This window comes from Platichthys flesus, chromosome 18 (genome assembly GCF_949316205.1).
Source record: "Platichthys flesus chromosome 18, fPlaFle2.1, whole genome shotgun sequence".
NCBI lineage: Eukaryota > Metazoa > Chordata > Actinopteri > Pleuronectiformes > Pleuronectidae > Platichthys > Platichthys flesus.
In genome coordinates, this window is record NC_084962.1 from 14,191,441 (window position 1) to 14,218,344 (window position 26,904).

The window sequence follows — 26,904 nt, forward strand, 5'->3', positions numbered from 1 at the left end:
AGAAACGCTGTGAGTGGATCCCACATGTTGGAGCAGAGACAGAGCGACACACAGAGAGCGAGAGAGCGAGAGAGCGAGAGAGAGAGAGAGAGAGAGAGAGAGAGAACTGCAGCCTTGGTCTATTTATTGACTTGAATGGCTGTAAAATAGCTGTGGTCGCGCTCAACAGAACCTTTTATTATCACCAGATGATTTGCTCAACTGAATCCCTGCATTCATCACTCCTGCAGCTGGGATTCTGGGGCTTGTCGTATATTACCGTGCATATGCCAGTGCACTGATCATCAGGGATGTAACAACTCTGAGGAAGCAATCATCACATCTAAAACACAAGAATTTTCGAAATGCCGAACCACGGAAGAAATTACTAAACGACTAAAATCAACACGTATCACATCATGGAGCTTTTGTTGTGAATCTCAAACTTCAGGAGGGGAAGCAAACACGAGCATCTAATACAAAGAGCCTTTATTTCTCCTCCTCCCGGTTTCAGCATCGCGCCCTTTGAGGAGAGAGAGCGCTCCAGGAAAGTAAACCCTGCATAGGACCAATCAGAGCGCTCCTTAGAAAGACTTTCCAGCCCTCGTTCCATGGCGTGAGAAATATGTGCCCACGGACGATAAAAAGTTGGGGAGGTGGTTCCTGGATTTTCTGACTAGGAACCATTAACAAGAGCTGCCCCAGGGGTTGTATGGGATGGAAAGGGAGCGAGCACAATTAGGCTGGGAGGGGCTGCAAATTTATTTAATATCTAATCAATTTGATGAATTAAAACATACTGTTTTTGGTTCCAATGAAACTAGATGTAAAGAAAAGGTGCCGGACAAAGCATTAGATTATGATCACAAGTTAATGAAACAGCAGAGAAGTCCATATAAATCAAGCGTGGCATACCAAAGCCCCTCGCCCGCCCGCACAAAGACATGTTTAATGCCCAAGTAACTTTCCTTGTCAACTCTCGGCACACACACTCCCTCTCTCACCAATTCATTCCCACATTTCCTTCCATCCCCTTTTCAGCTCTGTGTTTCCAGCAGCACGCGGCTCGCTCTGTTGGCTAATGTCAGAGTGGTGAGTCACAGCCCTGCTCCCCCAGCGCCTGCTGTGTTTTTCATGAGCGGCGCTGGAGAGAAGGAAGGAGAAGGCTTTTTCAGAATGGGAGTGACTCATAGTATCTGGCAACGCACAATGAGACACTTTGCAATTTGTTCCTTGCGCTCGCACAGAACCGTGTTGAGTGGCCTTCACACTGAACGTTATCAGGAACAGAACGCAGCAGCAAAGGGTGAAGCACTTACGGGTTCAGGTTTTAGTTTTTGGTTTTGCAACCACCGCTTTAGATCTATTTTAAAATGAGCTGATGTGATTTTATTTTTGCCAGGGTTAATACCACGGCAAACAAATATTTAGCTTAAAATAATCAAGGAAAACCATAAATAAAAACTTTGGATCCTCCCCCTGATCAGGATCAACACCCAAATTTGATGGATTATTGGATGGGAGAGAGCTCCAGAGGGTGGGGGCTGCCACTCTGAATGCCCAGGGACCATGTGGTCTCCGGTAAATACGGGTGATGACGATGCGTAGACCTGTATGTGAGAACCACAGGGGTGGAGGACAGGGGTGGAGGAGGTCAGACAGGTGCTGGAGGGACTTAAAGGTGAGGAGAGAGGAGGCCTGGACCTTGAATTTGGAATCTTTCAAAAACAGACTCAGCAGTGGACTGTATGAGTAGTTTTAAAGGTTGTGAGAGTAGTACAGATTCTCCCTTTGGTGTAGCATGCAACCAACTTGTTCCTAAAAACTAGAATCTACTCCAGTACCCTGGTGTTTCTTATCACATGAGGGTAGCATCTGTCACACGCTGTATATTTTACCTGAGTGCTGAGGCCCGGACCCGAGTCCTCCGATTTGAATCTGCGTGGCAGCGTCTCCACTTCCCTGATCGCCTCCATGCTCACATCTTTGGGCAGCACCGCGAACAGAGACGTCACGTACATGATGATGGACTTCTTATCTGGGAGCTGCACCGCCACGTCTGAGAGAAAGAGGGGGTAGGAGATATGGTGGAAAGGAGGTGGATGTAGGGCAGCAGAAGATCACACATACAAATTAAAGGGAGGGAGCGAGCAGGCGGGAGATAATGTGGAGAAAATTGAACGAGGAGAAAGGCAGCGCGGCAGATGGAGCGAGGCAGCGGTTGATAATTATACGAAGAGCGTCAGAGGCAGGTGTAGCCGCCCCTGGGTCATGACATTACAAAAACTGTGTGTATTTATGAAGCTTAAGTACATGAGCAACTACAGGTGCAACATAAACCAGAAAAACATTCTGAGCAAACACAGTTTCTTAGAAACTCTCAGCCAAAGACCACACCGAGTGACTTTCTCTCCTGTGGGTTCATCCGACTGCTGGCAGGACATGAAGGACGGCTTTGTGAGTGTGGACCATGTTTTAATATGAGGGAATTTTGCAGAGAGAAAAAAGAAAAATAAAGTATTTCCCTATTCGATTTCTACTTTTACGGGACTACTATTAAAGGCAGCGATTGTAATTTTCATGAAACTTTCTTGGAATCGATCTTGTCCAGATAAATACCGCGTGTCAGTACCTTCAGCATCCAGCAGCCGAACAATAGCCAGCTGGTCTTTGGCTACGGTGAAGGCATGTTCCAGTCTTTCCACCGGGCTCAGCTTGACCACCTGATCCCAACTGAAGGCGTTCGGCCTGAGAACACAAGAGAACAGACGGCATGAGAACAGCAACATGGTGACGGTGTCTTTGGAAGTTTCATAAAGATCACACCACTGACGCCCCTTTTCCACGGATCCAAAAATCCACTGACACCCACTGACATCGTTCTTTTGTCTGCGATTGGAATGGATAGGATTTGCATTTACTCCCAAATGACTCTGCAGCAGTCACAGGTTTTAAATCTGTTCCGATATCGAAGTGATAGAAATGCAACACTCAGATGAATGCACTAATTCAGCAAGACAAGGAAAAAAAAAAATTGTATACCAACACAATAAGGAAATAATCATAAATTTTCCCTCATCTGAATGAATTAATATCAATATCATTTTTCAGATCCACAGCTTCTGTCAAACAAACACAAATAAAATGTCAACAAAATATTTTTTCACATACCACAATTATATCATTTATATATAAATGTCCAGCAAACAGACGAGTGGTACGGAGGGGACTTGTGTTGAGGCCATCCGGGTTTGGAATGTGTGGGTTCACTGATCCACCTAAACCCCGGCCCAGGTCTAAACCAACACTGGCCTTTCTCACAGCTCACAGGCCCGTTTGTGTGTGTGTGTGTACATGCATGTCACTGGTAAGGACAAGAGGTTACTCAAAGGGGGGGAAACACCCCAAACACTCCTCGCCCGTCTCTTTCTTTCACACACAACAGACACAGTGTGACATGGCAGGCGTAAACAGGTCAAGCAGTGTACACAGAGCGGGCAGGCGTTGACCTGTCAACCTGACCTTCCGCCACTTGCACGGCCCGGGCATCTTCACAATCTCACACACACTCAGTCACAGATTCCTGCTTGTGCTCAGTATGATTTACATTCAGAGTTAAAGGGCAGATTTCAAGGATGTGAAGTCACCCTGAAGCAGAGGATTCATTCCACAGTACAGCTGTAGCAGAGTCCCGACACACATGACACGAGTGGAGACAGATAAACTTCGACCTTCATTCAGTCTCATCAGGTCACAGCGGTGAAACATGCCGCTGCCATGGAGACCTTTCTCCTCACCTGAAGTGGTGGAGGATGCCGTTGAGAGCCAGACCGTCGGCCCAGCTGGTGGTGAAGTTCAGCACGTTGACTTCTGGGTATGAGCTGGTGCACTGGCGCACCCAGCTCAGCAGGATCTTCTCGCTGTTGGTCTGCTGCAGGTTGGACATGATGTCCTTCATGATGTCTTTTACCTACATGACATGTGGGGAAATAAAAAAATGGGTTAAAAAGCCTGAATGTCCTGTGATAGCCCCCCCGAAGGTGCGTTCAGGTATCTGTGTTTTGTGGACTCAAACACCCTTTAATGTAAACTAGTAGTAATGAATGGGTGATGACAGACGTGACCATTTTTTAACAAAGTCTCCTGATTAACTGTTTTCCTCTGAGCAGCCGCTCGCAATCACATTTCAACAGGTCAGACGCACAAAGCAGTGGATGATTAAGTGTGTTTACATGCACGCATGAGTGCACAACAAAAAACATTTTCCATCATCTGTATGTTGATCCCTCTGGGACATCACCGAGTTGACTGAGCAAACATTGATGAGTCTTTGTGTGGAGGATGTGGTGGGAGAGATAGAAGGTGTGTGTGCGTGCGTGTGTGCGTGTGTGCTTGTGTGTGTGTGTGTGTGTGTGTGCTCACCTGCCAGTGAAGGATAATACTCCAGATGAGGCCTAAGGTCAGCTTGTGGTTCCCATCCACAATATCCGTCCCTCCTATGTTCACCAGATCCACCTGAAGGAGGATGCAGCCAAGGAGACATCAATATTGCTCCAGCTCTTAATGAGGCTCTGCTTTCGGCAATTTTACCAAACATGGGATTAAAGGACATTAAGTGCACCACTCCAATGCTTCCTCTCAAGTGAGTCTGCAGGCCTGTCATGCTTATTATACGAGGTGAGGTCAGAGTGTGCTTTGATTACATATAAATATTTCAGACAGGATCAAGGCACAGAGTGGAACATGAGGTCAAGTGTCTGGTCAAGCTATGAAGTGACCTCTCTCGCTTCGTCAGAGTTGACCTCTGACGAACTGCCTCTACTCCCAATCAGCTTAAACCAGACACACCAACACTCTCTCTTTATTCAGGGTCTCAGTCTGCAGCATATACAGTTACAACCTGCTCAGACTGCACAGCCAACGGGGGAAAAATACGAAAACATGAACTTATACAAAAAATACACAAAAAAAAAGAGGGTTAAATGGGGAAACATTGACTTAAGGCTTATCATAAAAAAAATCTGCTTCTTGTGATTCTTAAACTGAGAAATCTATTTAATATAACAGGATCTTTACAACATTAGCTGCCCCAGGAATCTGTCTAATCCAATACGAATTTGGTCTAAAGAAGACTCCACAGGTTGACATGCTTTGTTGGGTACACAAAGTTTTGATTTGCTGTCAAACAAACAAACAAACTGAGGGATAAAAACACAACTTCCTTATTTAAATGTGGTTTTTCGACATTTATTAGAAAACTCAAGAAGTTTTAAGTTTTCTATTTATTGGGAAGCCATTATTTCCAGTCGGCAGACTGAAAAGGCTCAAGGGATCCCAGGCTTTTTAACTGGGAGCTGATTGTTGTGGCTCTTGTATGGGGAGAAACCAGCAGGGGTTACATGCAAACTCCAGCCTCTGCAAGTCCTCACGAGCATTCCCTGCCCCTTATCTCCCACTGCTAAGGTCAAGGCATTAAGACCAGGCATTGTACACAGAGAGGAGGAAAGACGACTTGTAGACAAACTGAAACAGTCCGATAAAAGGCCAGAGGAGAACATGTAGTCCTGGTTATTTAAAGGAAGTCTGACGGGTATCAATGAAGTCAGTGCCACCTAGGAATGTCCACCTCCCTGGTCATGTCTAATGTCTGGTAGCTACAGAAAATAGGGATTTTTTGTTCATGCAAACACAACAGCACATTTTATGGTTCATTACAGTTCCTTCTTTCTGCCTATGCTGTGTAGGTGAAATAAAAACCCTGCATACTCTTTGGCCAAAGTGCCACAGGATTAAAGAGACTCTAATATGTGTAATTTAGCTAAAAGCATCCACCAACAGCACCAGAACAGGTACTCACATTATTTTGATGCAGGACTTGAAGTACTTTGTTGACGTTGTTGAGAGAGTGCACTCTGGTGGAGCCTCGCTCTTTGGTCTGAGGAAGAGGAAACACAGCAGAAATCAGCCGACTGTGTGATCACTGTTCACCAGCCAATCAATGAGAGATTAAGAAGCCTAAAGGAAACTTTGATAGTTTGTAAAAATGCATCTAGTGATTTGTTGATATCAGATAAATGTTTTTCATTATAAACATTGTGCGCAACATGGTCACAAACCTAGGAACTGTACAAAGGGTTTCGTGGCTGGATGGAGAAAAGCTGTGCCATCACTCAGCAGAGTTTCTCTCACTATACAATCATCCAGCCATTATCCTATCAGCAGTGTCCACAGGTCGACTTGTGGAAAGAATGGCAGGATGGAGAGATGCCAACGGCAAATCCTTTTCTCGACATACCCTCAACCACTTATTAGCACCTAATTATAGAATCAGTATTCTGGCATCAGAGAGTGTGTGTGTGTGTGTGTGTGCGTGTTTGTCTGTATGTATAGCACAGAGATATGTGGCACTTTGTACAGCTCCAGGTGCTGGAAAGCAGATAAGCTGTTTAAGAGGTGACGGGGAGGTGATAGTGATAAATGAGGAATATTCAATAAGACAACGTACATGAAAAAATATTAATTCTGCCTATTAAAATGATTTTGAAAACGTTTGTTTATCAGCTGTTTTCTGATAAAGAGCTTGTTGTGTTAAACATATTAGTAAGGGGTTCTTAAGTTTACATTAGACATAAAGTTGGACTTTACATGAGTTAAGGCATGTTTTTGTTGTGGGTTGGGAGGATGCAGCAGCCAGAGCCAACTTTAAAGTCTATATATTACAAAATCTGTCCATGTTGTCCAGCTTGATTAGAGAACACTATATAAACAGATATAACACAAGATAAACAGCTGAAGTTCCACATGCAGACCAACTCAGAGACTGTGTCAAAGTTTTCAGCCACTGTTTGAAATGCAGACGTATAAATCAATAGTGCTGAAACTGATCAGAGTTTGCATGGTGTCCACGTGTCAGTATGGGGGTTTCTCCGGCTTCCTCCCCCAGTTCAAACACCTTACTTGTCTGCAAGTGGGAATGTGAGTAAAGACGTTTGTTTGTCTCCACATGTCGAGCCTGTGAAACTCTGGTGACCCTTCCACTGTGTGACCCACCTCTCACCTACTGTCAGTGAGGAACAGACGGAGGAAACCCAACCAATCTTTTCGGGGAATTTCAAACGTCAGACTGCATTCTTTAAAATGTTAGAACTCTGGAGGCTTTTATACTCAAACTCACCAGGACAGTTCCAGTGAGACCCTCCAGCAGCTCCAGCAGCTTCTTCCCGTCCCTCAGGTCGGAGAACATGTCTTTGATGGGCGTCTTCCCCGTCTGATAGAGATAACAGTGTTAGTGGTGTGAGTTTTAAAGTGAACACCAAGGATGAGAGTCACAGAGTTTATATCGCGAATCAACCATGTAATCATCTTTGTTTTACATTACCTTGGAGAGCTGTGCATTGATCCATTTGGTGAACGTTTTCTTCTGTACTGCATCGTGCTCGTCTGTGGAACAGAGAGAAGATGGGTCAACGCGCGTGCAGTCGGTAGGGTCGGTCGCATATTGACAGCAAAGTCCATTACCACTGCTTTTATTCTGAGTTCACACTGACACGCTGCTAAATAGTAATTGCAGCAGGAGCCATCACCATTAAAAGCACTGTGATTAATGTGGCTGGAGCATGAGAAAACTGCAGCAGCAACCTGAGGGTAAAACGGGTTATTTGGATGATGTGCACAAAATTTCTGAAGTTGCTCAGTGTTCAAAGTGAAGGTCACGTGCAATGTCAAAACAAAAAAGCTGCACACCTCCTTTAAAATGCTCCCCTGGTTTCTGGATCTAATTCTGCAAATATTTAACATTCTCTTCCCGTTGGACTCCTTCCTCTCTCTCCCCCCCTGCTCCTCCTCCTCTGTTCTCTCAGACATGGCTCTAATAAGGCCTCATTGTGTATCAGGCAGAGGGTCAGCAGCTTTGATGTGCCTGGGCGACGGCTGCCTCCTGTAATGGATCAGGGTGGCACATAACAAGCTTTGGATTTTGCTCCAGAAAATTAACTTTTGACTTTGTCCGGCACTTCAAAGAAAATGGAGGAAAGCAGCCTACTTGTTATGTCTGTATTTATACCTCAAGATTATTGTTTTCTGAATCGTAACTGAAAATTAAATGTGGTGGCACAGATTGTGTTAATGGTCAGACATGATTAATCAATGGAAATATATAGAAATAATTCAAAGGATGCTGTGGTTACAGCTTCAAAGATGTGAGCTAAAAAACCGTCAACCATTCCTTCTCAATTACCATTTCTGATACCTGGGCTTTGATTGACTGCTTAGATTATCTGCCACAGAACTTGTTATTATCAAGTTTGATATCATAAATAAAAAAAGGACACAAATAAATAATCTACAAGATTACAAAACAATGAATTCCTTAAAATAGCTGTTGAAGTGCAGCCACTTTAACATAAAAATAAAAGACCCTTTAAGTTATTAAAAGTATAGTAACGTTTTTCTCACTGGACAAAATATTGGCAAAACTCCACAAGCAGTACTTGTCAGTTGCAGTAGAGAAAATAACATAAAACAGTACAGACCCTTAGAGACTTTTTACAAAGACACGCAGTAATGTAATAAACAATCAAAGAAGAGTAGAACTGGTTCATTAAACTCTAGAGCAGATAATTAAGTAAGTGCAGTTACATACAAGTCTAGTTTATGCATAACATCAGGGAACCTGCACTTCAGGTACCTTACTGAGTCATCAGGGATGTGAAGACTTAAACGCCACGTTGCACAAGTTTAGTTTTTCTTTTTTTCTCTCATGGCCTCCCTGCAGCCTCCTAAATAACCAGCTGATTAAGTTGTCAGACTGCTTCACATTCGTACACCTGATGGAACGAGTCACGGCACCGCAGACTGAGGTCTGACACTGACGCGGGGGGGGGGTGGAGAGAGGGGCTACTAGTGTATATGAGCGTTAAACTGCCATTGTCATTCAACTAGCAGCTGTGTAAAGCACCATGAACTGAACAAAGGGTCAAAGGTTATGATCACCAGCCCCAGCAGTCGTGGGCTTCTTTGTTTGGGGTGTGTGTACTGTGTGAGTGTGTGTGTGAGTGTGTGTAGCCTCGGGCTGGGTGAGAAGAAGCATAAAAAACAAGAATGTACTGCAGGAGGAGGCCAGAGGTGAGGGGGGGTGAGGGAGGTGAAGAGGTGAGGCGATGAGATAAACACTGGTGGAAGAGAGGCGTGTTTATTGCGACTTTTTCCTTATTTGACTAAAAGTACAAAGAATAAAAGGTAATATGCTTAATTATTTCTTAGAATCCTCTCCCATTATTTATTCTGGATTCATGTAATTGTTTTGGTATTAGTTGTGGTAGAAAGCAGAGATAATGTTGTATTAAGGCACGCTCACAGATGTGTTGAGGGTCAGAGTTCACCAAAGATGAAAGCTACGCTCAGATTTACCTCACCACAGGAAGCAAATCTTTTATTAGCCTCCTCGCTGACACAGATTGAAAGTGAACAAGAGGCGAAGTTCGCCACTGACTGGTGCTTTAGGTTCTTTGGGAGAAAGAATTTGTTTTGATGCAGCTGACGTCCCTTATTAAAATGCAGTGGAATCTTTAATGAAGTTATATCTGTGGATTAAAGATCATGATTTGAATACGATTAATCGTGCAGTACTCTTAGAAGTCTCTTTGAGGACCCTGTGACCTGGCCTATACAAATAAAACTAACTTGATTTGAAAGACCAGGAGGATATTTCTGCAATTTCCATTTAATCTTAATGTTTCATACTTTGGATGGACAATTCTACTTTTTCCAGTGCCAGTCACAGCAGGATATTGACAATAATATTTTGTGAAATTTTATATATTCTCCGAAATGTTGAGGGATGCAGCCGTCAGGAAGTCTGAGACAGGGGGCCACAGCTACCAGGAGTTATCCGAGTGGAAAGAGACGAGAGGAAAGGTGAGATTCTTAAGTGAAGACAAAAGCAGAAGAGACTTGTTGCCTTCACGGCGATGCACTTGCACGGAGTCTTCTTCTCTGTGCCATGGTCTATAAAGTGCTTTGAACCATAACAGTGCTAAAGGCCCTCCTGAGAGTACCCTGACCCATTTTTCCACATAAACCTCAAGGATTCTTTCTTAAGAGGCGAGGAAGACAAAGAGGTGACAGCTAAAGGTGGCAGTGAAGACGATGTAAAGAAGGGCACAGGAGACAAAGGAGGAGTTGCGTTGAAAAAGGAGGGTGCCATGGCAGGGGGCCCAATAAATCACATTGGTAAAGTTACAGGTGGAATGAGCGTACGTGTCCTGACAGACAGGGCGTGAGGAGGTTAGACAGACAGGCAGACCACAAGACAAAACAACACTAAAGAAAATGGAAAAGAAAAACAAGGTGGGGCCAAAGAGATGTAGAGAGGTTGCCAGAGAGAGTTACATTTAAAAAAGCTGCTCACGAGGAGGATCAGGACGGGTATACTACAGGTATGCTTTCAACTCCATTGATATCAATTTTCCCCATGTGGAGGCCTCCTGTTCTTACAGCTTTACCAGCACCCTGCCGAGGGCCTCCGAGGCCTCTGGGAGGAGGGTCCCTGCAGGCTCAGGTCTCCTGGGCTCTGCCCCGTACCACCTTAACACCACAATACACCTGATTCATACACACTGCTCCCACTCACCACAGCACAGGAATGTCTTACTGCAGGAGGGATCAAAAGGAGCGGGGTGGGTGTGTGTTTGTGTGTGTGTGTGTGAGAGAGATAAAAAAAAAATACCCTTTGTAAGGAGACAATATTCTGCATGAAAACACCATAACACATGTCCACTTATGCCACTTCGCAAATGTCTACTTGCATCTTTTCACATTGTACTTTATGTCATATGTTACTTTATGTTATTAATTTGTATGATTATTAAAATAAATATGCACAAACCTAAATGTCACAGTCTAGTAACACTGGCAAGCTCTTACTGGGAAACAGTCTTTATGGATCACTTGGTCATATGATAAAGATTTCCCATCAGCCCAGTGAGTTGAAACGAACAAACTGTGACGCAAGAGTCACCGGCACTTTGTTTGCACAGCAAATACTGAACCACGGTCAAATAATCAGTCATCATACTTCACATAACTGAGCCACACACACCCACACACACGCACACACATGCGAACGCACACAACCGCATATATGCCGAGTCATGTACAGTGAGTCTGCTGAGAAACAAAAGTTTCTCTTCCTCAACAGCCAAACAGGAAGTAGCGATTGCATCAGGACAAGCAATCCCGCTGGTATCTTGTCACAGCTCAGTGAGCACACATGCTTTCAATATAGTGCACGGACGCACACACACACACACTCACACCACAGCGTGAAGAGCAGAGTGTCAGTGCTTCAAGTTAAGTGCAGGTCAGGATTCCCTTCCTGACAGAAAAAAGACTAATCATCTCACTTTTCTCAAAAGTTTCTCAAGACATGACGGATGTGTCTCTGTGACCTCGAACATTTACCTTCACAGCCTGTTTGAGGAGTTTTCTGTTGACACTAGAGTTTCAGTTTAAAAGATAAATGAACGCAAACACAGCTAAGGCTACAAATTCTCCATAACACCCCGAAGGAAATTTAGTTACAAGTACATTTTTTCATTAAATGTGAACACAATCTCACAAAATGTTCAGACTTCTGCCCTATTTTCTTGACCCAGTGTTGACAAAAATTACAAAATCGCTGAGGAATTTAAGAAAAATGAGGCACTAAAAACTAAATATGACATAACTGGATAAGATATATGCAAAAAAATTAAGGAACACAAATGTTTCTGGGCTGTGTACACATTAAATATACAGTGTCCCAGTGTATCCTTCCATCTCACAGCAGGGGGAGGGGGGGGGGCGACAGTGGGACGCACTGAGGTGAAAATCAAACAAACCATCAGGGTTACCACGGCAGCGTCAAACAGTAAACATTAGAGGTCGGAGCCGAGTCAAATGTTTCCAAGAGAGCAGCAGCGAGCAGCAATTAACCAAGTTCTGCTCGAACCATCAAAACGAATCTTGTAAGATCTTCCTGTTTTTCGATGACGTTATAAAATGTGTGTGACCACTGAATGAACACTGATAACATGACAACCACAGCATTTAACCCCAGTACAAGATGAGGTAACTGGCAAAAATAACCAATGGGATGTGTGTCTGAAACGTAGACAGCATATAACGATGGACGACATGACAGCTTCCCCAAAAAAGTGAAGCCAGAGTGTCTCCATCGCCTCCTGGAGGCTGGCTGCAGTATAGGTCATAAATCCTGCCTCCTCCACGTGCGGAATGGGCGAATGTCAAATAATCAAACTGATGTATATACAAGTGTTCTTTTTATTACCTCCTTAAAAAGGGGTTTTCGCCTGCTTTTGTTTGTCGACCTGTCTGTCAGTTAATAGGATGACGCTAAAACTGCTCAACAGATCACCATGAAAATACAGGAATACATTTTGCTTTCTTTAACATTGAGAGATAGAACGTTCAGCCACATTTTCCCCATTTTCCCAGGGAATACTTCATGGATCTGGTTAAAGAAAAAGTATAATCAGGCACATTGAGGGAACTGATATTTATCGGTGTGTTTAATTTGGTGCAGACTGAATGTTTAGGCTTCATTTCTGGACACTTTGGGGGAAAAAGAGATGCGTCGTCCATCTTTATACACAGTCTGTCACCTGAGAATGTTGCTTTTCATGGGTTGTTTTTTAAGGTACATAAAAGTGAAAACCTTGGCTCTGCAATTAAACGCCTTTCAAGAAGAGGCCGCGCTCGTAAAGCGTGATCTTCACCTTGATGGCGATCTGGAAGGAGGCTCAGCTGTTGGCTGTCTTGTCTTTCGGCGCGGCACCACCCGCAGCATGTTGGAGGGCAGCAATCCTTACGCAGGACACACACTCGCACTCTCACTCATTGGCTTTAACGTCAAACATCATATAACGCTCCACTTACACTCCCTCTCACAAACTTTCTCCCTCCCCTTTATGTACACAAAAACGCACACACGCACACAACTTAATCCTATTCACAGTTTGTTGGTGTAAATGTGAATTATTGTGACTCCGTAGGTTGGGAGGAATGCACAGAATTCCTATCATTTCCCACGCATTCCTCCCTCCTCCCTCCGGTGGTCACTTGTCTAAGCTTGTCCCAGCCGGCGCAGCCTTGTTGACACTCTTCCCTCGCTCAAGATCTGGGAATTTGTAAGCAAAACACACCGTGCGTCCAGAGAGATTAACCCATATCCCCACTTAGCGAGCTTAAAAAACACCGCTGGGAGGTGCGTGCATTGGGGAAATCGGGGGGGGGGGGATTTAGTAGAGTCAGAGAGTGTTCTGATGAACTGTGAGCGGCACGCCAGGGCTCTTCGCCAACCAGAGGTATAACATCCAAACTGTAAATCACTGTGGCGGGTCGTAAAGAAGGAGATGGGGAAAGAAAGAGAGAGAAGACAAACACTTTTAAGGAGTTTGATTGGCTTCCCCATCATCCGAGCAATCCAATCAAAACGTTATTTTGTTGTTACACGTGTTAAAAATCTAAAATTATTGGCTTTTCTTACATTTTTTTATGCCAGTCTATAAAAGTCCAGAGAACAACCAGTACCAATTTGAAGCTATGAGTCAGAGGGTTGTTCTTTTTTTATCTATTTAAAAACTAATTAGAAACGTCCAAAAAACTTCTTCGAGAATGTGAACTTTGGTGAATCTCTCATCATATCAGGTACATTTACAAAAGGACAACTAGTCAACCTACTGACCACCCACTTGAGAAAATAAGACGGTGCCTTCATAGCATATCTTGATAAGACTGCAGACCGGCTATAAAAATACACAGACTGTGTCACCAGGTTTTTGCAGCCTGAGTCAACTGCACCTTAATCCACCACCTGTGGCACACCTAGCTGCCACCAAGACCTGTGTCCCACACCTCTCAGAGTTCCTACCTCGGGGTTTGAGCCCATATTCTGCCATCGTTCACTGTCGGCCTCCACAAACTCAAACCAAACGGGCCACAGAAGCAAAAGAGGTAAAGTCCAGGAGTATCAGCACAAAACTGAGTTTGACATTCCTGCCACCCTCTCCTCCTCTCTCCTCTGTCACTCCTTGACCAGTGAGGGAGGAAGAGATCAGAAGAATGCAACAGCAGAGAGAGAGAGGGGGGGGGGGGGGGGATGGGGAGAGCTAGAGAGAGAGAGAGAGGGGAGGGAAAGAGGGACACTGCCAATGAAAGGGAAACAGAACGGGGGCAGAACAGAACAGGACAGGGCAGGCCAGGGGTGGGGAATCATAATGCATTGTGAGATAGGGGACGAGCACAGATAAACACTGTTCGGCACCATCCCTGCGTGCAACAGGGGACAGAAGGCAAATGCTGGCACATGATGGAGACAAAGAGACGAGTATCGGGCCGAGATCAGCGCACAAACAGACACAAATCGAGACGGTGAGGTGGAATGAAGGCCGTGGCTTACTTTTCTGTATTTGCTGGAAATCTACATAACCAAATATTGAGATTCAACCATTTTCTGATCCTGCACCTACACAGGATCTTGCCTGAGAGCAATGAAACACATTTAAAATAGATACACCGACTTGTTTTAGAAAAAGGCAGGCATTTAGAGTAGCAAGGTGGAAATGTCTGAATGTCAAAATATTAACAATATTTAACATCAGGTTTCACATAGAAATTAAGGGATTACAATGTTCTTTTCTCATATCAAGTTCAAAGCTTTTTTGATGACACAGTGACCAGTAGCATCATAATATAACTCCTTATATACAAAAAGTCTTGACAGGAGATGTCCCCTACAGTATATTTTCCCTTTCAAATGCAATTTTGCATCTGAACAATCTCTACAAGTTACACTTTTGACAGGGTAGTAACTAGGAGAGGAAGTTAAATTCCCTTAGACTGAAAACAACACACAAACACAGGAAATTGCAGGATAAAAAAAAGCTCAAAGCAAAAACAAATCAGAATCTAGATGTCTAGCTGTTGTGGGTTTGAATTAGCCGGACAATCATCTCGAGCATCATTTTGGCGTTTAGTTTGGTTTAAAGATCCTCCTCGACAAAAGTAAAAACAGTGGCTGCTCATTGCATTTGTACTTTAAAAGGGAGAAACAGCTTATGTTTACAATCTTTAGAATTCAATGTCAAATTCCTACGAAGATGTAAGACAGTGCTCACACACTTACCCACGTCAGGACTATTTTCATGCTTCCTCTTCCTTCTGAAAAAGTTACGCTTGCTCCACGAGGTCCACTTACTCAAATTCATGATGCAAAGGAATGTTTTTACAATTAAAAGAGAGAGTGAGAAAGAGAGAGAAACAAAAATACAAGCAACGCGGAAACAGGAAGACACGGTGGCGGTGGCGGTGGGCGATTGAGAGAGACGGAGAGAACAAGAGAAGGAGGAAGTAGAGGTGTGAGAGCCTTCATCGAGCGTGTGCCGGGGAGTGGGTTTATCTGGGGTGCTGGGTCAGCCTGTCCGACGTGACATCACAGACACACCCTCAACAGGAGGGTGAGAAAAGTTAGTGACAGGGACTTCTCAATTAAAAGTGACAGGTGACAGAGGGGTGTGTGTGGTGTGGGTCTGTGTGTGTGTGTGTGTGTGTTTGTGACAGCTGCTTCTCCCCTGAAAACACAGAGCACTGACACAGCTCATTCTCCCGCGTTGCAGGAACTGACAGCAGATAAACATGACCCACGGTGACCTGAACCTTTAAAAAGCTCTGCGGACACTCTACACTACAACGGCCACTTCCTTTTCTCGTGCTAATACGAAAGTGAAATCTATGACAATAGAGAACTACCAGAATCACAATATTGCAGGATCTAGAGTCAGTGTGACATGTGCTGCTGGCGTTTGATGCAGCCCTGTGACCCGGTGGAACAGGTTCCATTTGCTCATCGACATGTTCAGTCAATCGGGACCAACTGAGCAAACAAGCCTCTTCCCACAGAGAGGCTGAAATGCAGACATGGAAGCGAGGGCACGGGGAAAGTGAGGACGGGAAAACATAAAGAGAAAGTTCCCTTCCCTGTGTTTTGTTTTCTCTCTTCCTCTCCATCTCATAGAGGAAGCAGAGGAGGGAATACAAGCCCGGGTTCACTCGTGACCGGCCTCCAGGGTCTGAGTGAATTAAATCCACTTCCTTCCAGTTACAGTAGCTGGGTTGGGTTGGGTGAGCGAGGCTGGTCTTTGGAGTCAAGAGACCATGAGGGACTTTCCAAGGCACTGCAGCCGTTTGGTCTTAGAACATCAACCCCGAGAAAATCCATCTTCAAGCTGCTTGAATGAAGCTACATGAGTGTACACACACACACTGGTTCTTCATATCCGTATTCCACGTCTGACTAACACTTGGATGAAATGAGTCAAGCCTCTTCTTGGGTCTAACCTAAAAAATATGTTGCAATTGCGACCACCGACGAAATCAGCATCATGTAAAATGTCCAAATAACCCATGAAGTAGGAAATAATAACCCAACATTATTCATTATGGATCAATCCTACTATTAGAAGTTAATCACAGACAAGGAGGTTAAATCGGCATCACGCAGTCACGTTACCAGACAGTGACACTCAGCCCGTGACCACATGACAAGTGGAAGATGTGGAAAAAGTGAAGCATCTGGAGTAACTTTTAATTTTCGAAAGATGAGCCCTAGATAAGTCAAATGGAAACTGGCGAATGTACAACAAGTTTTGCAAATCACCCAAAATCTGTAAGTAACTGCTGAATCGTCTTGTCCGTAGAAATCCAGGAGAAATCGATGTGAGAACAAATATCTACTGGTGAAAAAGCGAAGACCTAAACATAGAGGTCACAGACGAATGATGTCCACAGAGTTTGTGGTGATAAGAGCTGAGGAAGGCGTCGCTGTTTACAAAATCATGTGTGATCCCTGCCGTGGAATTAATACCTCACTTCCTGTCTCGGCCGGCTGCTCCACCTCTCGCCTGAATGATGCAGAGGATTTGTTGCTGAACTTGAGAAAGTCAAACTCTGGGTAAACTCCGAGGCCAATTCCTCCAGATTTTACCCGGAGATCGTGTCTAATGTTGGCTTTTGCGTTTTCTTTCTTTTTGTAACACATCAGAGGAAAGAGGGAGAAAAGCATAATGCTGAATGCTCTTAATATACCTTTGAATTTGCTTCCCATTTACCATCGGGAGAAAATCAGCCTCCCTAATGGAAACTTCCAGTGTGCAGCCACACTTTGATGTTCAATGTGCTGCAGGAGTTTGTGATGAAATGGTGCAATTAACTTCTAATTTGTTGTGTCCTCTTCCCTTTAGCCTCCCTTCCTGACAGTCCATTTGGATTTCAGACGGGATCCTCACTAGTCACCAAACAGCAGCAGTCAGTCACACACCTTGAGCAAAGCATGATGGTCCTTTAGGGCGACTGGTAGAGGTGGTGCACGTTTGGGATTTCCACTTCTTTAACAAGGGATGTCTTTTATGATCATAATGTACCAGTTAGCGAGACCACGAAATTCAAGAAATATCAAATTAGCTTCCTTTAAATGTGCTGTAGGGTGGATTTTTCCATAAAACATACCATTCAGAGGTAGTGGTTGTGCTTCACTCACACACAGACACACACTCATACAGAGCAGATGAGTCAGTGGTCCAACTAACATCCAAGAGAAAGAAATGGAAAGCAAAGTTCTCCCACAATGCCACAGGCCTCAACCCAATGACTCCGAAAGCAAGTTCCCATGTCAGAATACACAGAATCTCTTTGTGGAGGTGAATAACATGGAGCCACAATATCTGTAGTGGGAGACAGTGGAAGGATAGTCCTTCAAAGTTGTGATATATCTGTCATAGTACAAACTGACAACCCTCACTTTAGAGCTCTTGATATCAGAGCAGTGTCATTTCAACACAGACTCAAAAAGTGTGCAACTTGTTTGCACTATACACCAAGTTACTGCAACACAAATCATGGAGCACAAGTAACACAAACAACTTGAAAAACTTCCAGTATGAAGAGAAAATGGGAATTTACTAGGGAAATACCACAGAGGCTTTAACGGGTTAATCTAAAACTCAGCCCTGTTTCTTTTTTTTTGTTTTATTAAATCCTGTCATGCGAAGGGTCAGAAGGTAGATTGGGCAACGTGGCTTTGTAGCCCTAATGAGCTAAGGAAAGGGGGCAGAGGTGCTGAGGGATTTAAACTGGAAGGGCTTGCTTTGCGAAAAGGCAGATTTCCAGAAACAGGAAACTAGTTTGAGTGTGTTCAACAAACCCGGGAGGCTGAGACTGATAATTTTCTGCTGGAGGACTCGAAATGTCATATGGCCTGGGTGGAGCTGGGGTGTCTGCATGCTGCTGGATGCACATGCACCGAAGAGGCCGAGTCCCACACACACAACCGCACCCTGGGGAGATGTTTTGGCCAGTGTTGCTATTCCAAGAGTTCCAGCCAGGGTTTGAGAGCTAGTTTCCTCCCACTTCCCAGGCAGCCACATCCAGCTACTTGCTTTGAGACCAACAAGCGCACACACACACACACACTTGTGTCTATATATTGCCATGAAAACATACAGCTGCTCTCCCGGTGGACACGTCCCATTCTGAAAGTCAAAACACACTCATGGGAACTCTCCCTGACCGTACAGCCATTCAACAAAAGTGGAGCTAAAACACCACAGCCCCAAAATAATAAAAACAAATTCCGGTCCGGACATCTCAATGCAAAGGGGGCAGACACAGTGAAAGCTCCTTTGTTTTGATTTGTGTTCGATGCTACCCACACGTGCACACCCATTTTTAGGTATTTGCATAACATCGCATGCTGCTGCCCTCGCTGACAGTTTGAAATCATTTCTGCAAGCTTGTGAATATCAGATAGCCGGAGAGTTTCATCCAATTATTTCTGAACAACTAATCCGGTCTCTTTTTCACACATACACACCCACACACGCATGTGGCAGCTGAAATATGTTCAAGTACTGGGTCCACCCTGCTGCAAGGGGCCAAGTCTAGAATTAAGGATCAGTGACGTGTAGCCGAGCTCGTCGCCTGGTGACAACCAACACCCTCCACACCCTCCGTTTGGTGGTGATGCTCACATTCCTGAGGTCTCATCTGATAAAACAATGTGTCGTCCATTATGCTCCAAGTCACACCCAAAGACAATGTGTGAGTAGATTGCAACCTTTGTTTGGCTAAACAGGTCAAACGTAGATGTCCAATTTGAAAAAATCTTTGGAATGTTGTTTGGGACTTCCACTGTTCTCACATTTACAAACGTACAAATAAGGGAGGGCCATGTGACAATTTCAGTTTTGATACAAATTTGAAGATGTCTATAATCGACCTTTTAGGCAAATTTAGGACATTGTGATATTTAATAGCATTTGCTATAATAAACTGGATCCACGCTATTGATTTCTTAATATACAACTGTGCCAATTGGCCAAATAATATAACATGTCCATGGTAGTGTGTCTTTAATGCGTGACATATTTGAAAAACAGTTCAACCAGAGCGTGAAGCATAGTGGACGAGGAGCTGGTGCCAAAAGAAAGACTCAACTCAATGTCAGCAGTGTGGCATCTTGTCCGGTTAGGCCCAGTTATCTCTAACCTGGCAGAAGCAATGGCCAGCCCTCGTAGAAGCAAAACCACAATACACAGTCATCTGTATCTCACTGACCAACACAGAGGAGTCAAAAAACAATACGATGGATAAAAAAACAATGACGGAGATTGTCCCATTCTATCTTGCTGAGGATATGGTGCTGTTAAAAGCTCTGGGAACTGTGGGATTTAACAGACTGATGCACAATTGAGTCTTATAATGCAATTGTGTGTTAATAGGCTGGTTCCAGTCGGGATGTTCTATCGAGTACATTTTAGAAATAGAGAGAAGAAAGAAATCCTTCTTCAGAATCATGGTTTCTTGTTTAGAAAGATTAGGAACCCAAACTGTATAGAAAGAGGGACATAGACTCCATGTTCGGAAAGTGACACCAAGTCTATAGAAGTCTATGAGAGAATGACCTTAGTTTAGGGCAGACACAACAGAGAAGAGAAAGGTGGAGAACAACGAGACCAGGTCACGTAACAGGAGCTGCGTCTGGTGTTTTTGAGAAGGCCACAGCCGAGGTGTCATGTGACAAATAAACAGAGAGGGAGAAACAAAGTCAGGTGAGTCTCCATTATTGTGTAATGGCCACTAGACAACGGCCCGTGACCCCGTGCATGATATTTGACCTTTCACATTTGTCTGCACTCTGGAACAGACAGGGGGGGAGGGGGAGAGCTCAGACAGGATAGGTAGCTACGCCTTACGGGGTTATAGGATAATCCAACCAGAAATACTGTCTGTAAGCACTCGCTGACATCTGGTTCAGACCCTGAAGAGCTCCTGTGAAGCAAACCACACACACATCTGGTTTTCACACAGAGTTCGGCCTATTCGGTCACATTAAGCTGCAGTTAATGATCTTCCTGATGATTGTTTTCATTGATTTCTTTTATTTGCTGTTTGGTAAATGTGAGACAACCATGCAGCTACCCACAGTTCAAGATGACGTCTTTTAAGATGCTGGTTTTCTCTGGACCAAAAATCTAAAAACCCATGATACTTCATTTACGATGATCCAAAACAAACAAAAACTGCAAATTCTCAAAGATGAGAAACGGAAGGCAGCTAATTTAGTTCCAGAATAACTTAAATAGATCTATATAATCAAATTTGCGTTAAATTAGTTTTCTGATCTCCGACTCAACCTTTTCAGTTGCTTGGGTGAGTTTTCGAAAGCATCTGCTTAACTGTCAAATAACGAAAATATGACAGTTCCATAATCTGATTTTGTAGATTATGAACAAGTTAATGCTGCTCAAAAGAGTCAAAAGTGCCAAACTTAAGGAAAAGAGGACTTTGTTGGACTTTTTTGTCATAAGGCTTTTGTACATATAACAAAGATGTGCTAAGTTACAAAAGTCTGCAGTGAAGCAAGTCCCACGGAAAACTCTGCTCCTGAGGGGCCTGAAATACCTTGTTTGCATTCCTGGATTTCTTTAACCATAAAGCATTTACGTCACCAAGTAACATGTAACATTCAGGCCTTACTGCGACTTAGACGTTGAGCTTAAACAGAGCGTTTTAAAAGAGCTGCAGCAATGTAAGATATGACACAAATAACCCATGCAATACAGCATGTAAATCTAATTTTGGAGACTCCCCAAATTAAAATGATGCATCTCTAAATGGCTAAAATATGAGCAAAATAGTTCCATCCAAAAGTTATTTTCCTCCTCATGCACTACTGTTACTCCGGCTCTACCCAGGTCCACCCTGGTCCCTCTTCCCACTCGTTCTCTACTCAACGTTTTTCTGCCTCTTTCTCGTCCGCTGTGGAAACTTGCAAAACAGCATGGAAAACATGAGCCACTCCCCCCCACGCCCCACAAGGGACACATATATACGTCTGCAACAGGGAGAGACAGACTTGAGTGCTGACCTCCATCATAAGACCGGCAACACACGCTCACACCCCTGCCTCGATGATCTCAGTAATTAATGTTTGGTGCACAAATGGAACACAGACACACACAGACACACACACACACACACCAGCTGGAATAAGTCATCCACAGCTGCAAAATAACAAATTGTGAAACGATCTGTAACTGTCGATACCTTTCTGTCAATCAGTAATGACAACAAAACAGAGCGAGGACACACAAAGTGTACACACTCCACTGTCGAGAACAAAGTCTTCAACCTTTCAGACATGTCCCTGTGCCGGCCAGCATGGAGGTCACACTATGCTTTTTTTTTTTCACAAGGCTCGTCTCAGCTGTGAAAACACCCTTCCGCCTGCCCCCCCACCCCACCCCCCACACACACACACACACAAACATATCATCAACAACTGCTTGTCAATCACTTCTAGCTGTCCATGTGCCAGCTCCATGTGGGCTGCAGACTGTTATCATTGCGGCGTTTACAGGTGTTTCACCTGGTTTAACCTGCTTAATGGGGTTCACACACGTTCTACGTTATCCAGAGGAACACCTAACTCCAGCCATATTTCTGTAAGCACACCAAATACTCACATACCACAAACATTCATTCCACACAGGGAAGATAAGGAGCACGTCGGGCCACGGCCTGCAAGGTTACCTCAACTCCACCGTGCTCTGCTGTATTTTGAGGCTTGTTTTTACTGTGCAGCCAAGCTATGTGCTAAATTTTCCCCTTCTTCGCCATAAAAGAAAAACATTACTTTAAAGGGGGTTGCTAGGGAAAACCCGAAATCTTTGTAAGAGAAAGCATTGTGGTCGGGAGACAAGCGTTGTAAATTACAAACTCCATCTGCACGGTGGAATTCCGGGCACAACGGCTGCCAGTGCTCTGAGGCTGGGCGGGTGCAATGGGAGAGAGCTGGCACACGGACCAGACAGCAGGAATAAATCGACACTTTTCTCTATATATTAAATTCTGCTGCGTTTGACACGTTACGATACACAGACGGAGGGGGAGAACCGATGTGGGGTTGACAGGGGGGGTGGGGGGGATGGGGCAACAGCATGAGGCAGGTCGGGAACTAAGGACCACCTAGAAAACAGCTGAACAGTCCACACACCAACAAACCAATGAGGTTACATGAGTTGCATTTAAATTCAGTTTCCATACAAGGCATGAGACTTATTTTCTGTTCAAGGGTGACATCGCCACATGCTTATTTTGTTAAATCTAATACACAAGAGCTGCTTTCAGACATGCACAGAGGTCTGAATATTCTACAGATATTTTGTATGTAAAAAGGCAAATGTCCGAGTCACTTTCTCCAGCCAGCCCCTAAGTAAAGACCCTGGAAATTGAGAAAATGTGAGAAAACAGTCTCTGGAGGATTCTCAGCGAGTGAGTGGATATACGTTGACAACTTTTCTGACAATACAAGACTGGAAAAAAGACTCATGACCAAATAGACGTTCCTTAACATGTAGAAGATGCAGAATAAGATGTCAACATGGAAAGAGAACAGGTCGACGCCAGGTCAACAAACACATGTGATCTCAGCAGCAGAATTTATATAATATCTAGCGAAGTTTGTGTTGTTGTGAACACGTCTTATCAGAGAATATGTTGCCACGTTTGTGTATTATACCTGAATTGAGTATTCAGTAATTATTCAGTAATTACTCGTCATTATTCAATACTTTAAACTTAACACATAATCTACCAATCTTAGATTTTTAAATGCTACTACTTCACCAGCGTGGATTCATACATTTATTTGATAATCATAAAGTGTAAAACCTCCTGTAAGTTAAGAAGTTGAGTGCTTGTTAGCATTGAACCCATTTTTTTTTATTTGGTGGCAGTTTGTTTTAAAGAAAGGACCAACTTTACAACCCAGTTTATCTTTTTAATAAATCTTTTTTAATCGCACAAAAACAAGCCCATAGATTCCGTCTTGTTGCCGAGCTGGACGCACAACATCAGACGCATGTCGACCTGAAAGGACCTCGCAGCGCTCTGAACCAACACACTCCTCCAGGCAGCCAGAACAACAACCTGTTTGTGTGTCTGTCTCTGTCGCTGAGGGTGGCGTCTACAAAAGGAGGAACCTATGGAACGGAATGATCCGCGGAGAAAGGGATCACAGGGCGCGGCTCTCAAGACCCATCCCTGCATTCTTGCCTTCTCCCTTTCCTCTGCTGCCATTGGTTAGCCTCTGCGGTTACTTTCTCTTTCTCGGAGCGAGCGTGTTACGGTGAACCGACCTCCTGTTCCCTTCACGCCTATTGTGACCCGCTCTTGCCACCATGGGAACTGAGGTTAACTATGCACAACAAGGTTTCTGGCTGTGTCAGTGTTTCCTCTCGGTGACTGCACGTGCACGCACAACAAACACTTGTGTCTACGCAGTTAAGAGACATATGGTGCATTGAACAATAAGCAATCACACAAGAAAACAAATGCAGCAATACGCAGAATTATAAAGAACTAAAACATACCGGATCTCCATTTGATGATGTCGTTGAACTCTTCATTGGTTCCTCCCTCCGCAGCCTCTCCGTGTGTAGCCATGGTCGTCAATTAATCCAATGCAAAAAAATTCACTTGAAGTTGTGTTACGGTGTCCGACCTCTCGACAGGCAGCGAAACAAACCCTCTGTCTTCGCCTGTGTGTGAGAAGGAAGGTCAGAGTCAATCAAATCCATCAGTTGACCAGCAACGAAACTGTTAGGCTCTCTTCTGCTTTAATGTGGCCGTAACTCTCATGAGCAGGCCAGGAAAGTTAGGTGAGCCCCCCCCACACACACACACACACACACAAAGCACTCAATCACACACAGGAAGATCTGGCACTTCACGAGGCACACCGGCCGGTCGTTAAAACACAAACAGCTGTGTGAGACTTGCACCTTCGTGTCCACTCAGAGCTGCTCAGGAAGGAAACAAGGTGGTTTCACACTGTGGCCGTCGACTGATGTGTAAAACGACTCCTCTACAGTAACTGACGGAGTGATACCTGGGGGTTATGCTGTGTAGAGGTTTGTAGAAGCTCAAGAGCAAAATAGTCAAAAATGTCAAGAGTTTGAAATGCCCACAAAGTAGAGGAGGTGTCGTTGTTTGGTCAGCCACCACCGACATTTGTTACCTCCACCAAGGAGGTTCTGTTGCCCCCCCCCCCGCCCCAGTCCATTTGTTGGGTTGTTGGTTTGTCAGCAGGATAACACAAAAACTACAGTTTTCCTCGAAACTTGTTGGAAAGATGGACTAAGAAAGAACCCTCCAAAGTTTGGCTCTGATCCACATTGTGTTCGATTATGAGCCGGGTGCTTAATGCCGTTGCCTCAAAACCAGAAGGTCCTTAGTTCAGATCCAGGTTCCTGTGAGAGGTTTGCAAGTTTCTCCAGGTTTTCTCTTGTTGATGGAGAACTGGTATGAATGGTTGTTTGTCTGTGTTTGTTGGCTGACGACCTCCTGGTCCGATGTCAGCTGGGGTCGGCTCTGAGAGCAGATCGGATGGATGCTGCACCGTGGTGAAGGTCATCCTCACGAACCATCACACTCGCTCTCCTCTAATTCCGCAGCTCTTCAAGCTGGATTACAATGATTTTCCTTGCAGTGTTTTTTTTCCACAGTGTAACAAGATATCAGTGAACACACACACGCACACACACACACACACACAGCTTCAAACTTTTTTTAATAGATTATCATTTCGTCTCCCAGTTTTTGGCGAAACACGATCTTGTCAGACCCGTGGACACTGGACTGTGTGTGTGAGCTAATATGTGCAAATGCCACTGTTGCATTTCACATCCAGACAGGACGTTGTTGTGTGTGTGTGCTCAACTTTCAGTTAACTTCCCCCCCCCCCCCCCCCCCCACTCCAAAAGAAAGAGTGTTAACCCTAACCCCATCTGTCAAACCCCACGTTGACTGACTGAATGCAGCAGCTTCACAGATTACATCCAGGTCTTGAAACCTTACGTCTTACTCTGCCGGTCACGTGTCTGTGCTCTGTTTTTAATTCAGTGATTTAAAAAAAAAAAGACTCCACCATTGTTCCCTCGCCAGATACAGAGATTGACCATGAAAGGAGTTCACGTGCCGTTTTTTATCAAGCAGTGGGGTTTCTCTTTTAGGGGGGGGGGGGGTTGATGCAAGAACCTAAAATAACTGTAAAGTGCAGGGAAAGGCAGCCTCCCTTCTGTGGCTGCTGTCCTTCCAATTTCAGTTCCTCTCGCTGGGAGGAGGGGACTGGTTTTGACAACCAAGGCAAAACAAATGGGGGGGGGGAAGACACAACCAGGCAGGTCAGTGTAAAGACTGTTTGGATCTGCAGCACATGTGCAGAACCAGTGTAATCTTCTGGTTTGGGTGGATTAGAAGGTGACGAGATTATAACACAACACACACACACACACACACACACACACACACACACACACACACACACACACACACACACACACACACACACACACAGAGAGAGAGAGAAAATGCTACACAGACACTTTTAAATAGTACACCTCTTGTGGCTTTGTCGTGGTTAATATTTCATCTCTGAGGTATGACTGCAGAACTTTTCACCAACATATGCCCAATCCGGTTTGCAGTGTAAACCCACACCTGCATGCAACAATCTGGATTAAGCATTAAAAACTGCTTTCTTGCATGTTTTTTTTTACTTTTAACCAGCCAGACTCCACAGTTGTTTAACACTTAACTACCCCCCCATACACACGCGCACACACTCACCTCTGCTGTCACCGAGGAGCCAGGAGACGTGCTCGCTTCACAACAAAGTCCAGAACGTGGGGCTACACAAGCGAGGCCAAAGGTTCCCAAACCACAAAGTGCATCGACCCGGTGTGTTTAAGGCATTTTCCCCGAGCTCCCACCCACTCGAGTTCTTTAATGGGCAACTGGCTGAGTACACACACGGGCTCGAGCTGGAGCCTCGAGCGCATCCACTCTCCAACAATGTGCCCAGGAAAAAAAAAAGAAGAGACGGAGCCGAACCGCACTGACCACCGTAGCTCCGGGGGTGGGGTGGGGTGGGGGGGTCCGTCTACCTCCTGGACACCGAGCTCTGGTTCTCACGTCTCACGGCTCAACACCGCGGGGCTTCGAACTCAAGGTCCCGCAACTTTGTTCCTGTTGCTTCGCTTCAGCCTCTCTGCCCCGCTGCCCGCACCAGCCACAAGCCAGCAGGAGTTAGCTAAAGTTAGCGGAAGAGCTGTGAACGTGTCCTTCAAGGTAAAAGCATCAAAAGATCACCGCGAAGGGGAAAGAGGTCTCTCACCTGTTGTATTTTTCAATAATTGTGCTTTTTATGACTTGTATTATTAGTAGTAGTAGTATTCGTAGTGGTAGTCGTAATAGTAGTAGTAGTAGTAGTAGTATTGTCAATATTATTACTATTGTCATTGTTATTGT

At 44.6% G+C, this 26,904-nt stretch overlaps 1 protein-coding gene across 6 annotated transcripts in view; it reads right to left on the minus strand.

The window, feature by feature from the left end:
- The window catches only part of utrn (utrophin), a 164,932-nt gene extending 138,568 nt beyond the window's left edge, over positions 1–26,364 (minus strand). For 3 of the 6 annotated variants that reach the window (XM_062411216.1, XM_062411217.1, XM_062411213.1), the window contains exons 1-8: positions 15,164–15,303; positions 7,358–7,419; positions 7,154–7,246; positions 5,837–5,914; positions 4,402–4,494; positions 3,777–3,949; positions 2,612–2,727; positions 1,878–2,038 (exon numbers count right to left, since the gene is read on the minus strand). In XM_062411216.1, the coding sequence (XP_062267200.1) occupies positions 1,878–2,038; positions 2,612–2,727; positions 3,777–3,949; positions 4,402–4,494; positions 5,837–5,914; positions 7,154–7,246; positions 7,358–7,419; positions 15,164–15,245 (858 nt within the window). In that variant the 5' untranslated portion in view covers positions 15,246–15,303. Of the gene's footprint in view, positions 1–1,877; positions 2,039–2,611; positions 2,728–3,776; positions 3,950–4,401; positions 4,495–5,836; positions 5,915–7,153; positions 7,247–7,357; positions 7,420–13,909; positions 13,953–15,163; positions 15,305–23,966; positions 24,135–26,223 lie in introns of those variants that run through there. The other 3 variants (XM_062411214.1, XM_062411219.1, XM_062411218.1) reach the window with 3 other exon arrangements.
- Between the last annotated feature and the right edge of the window lie 540 nt (positions 26,365–26,904).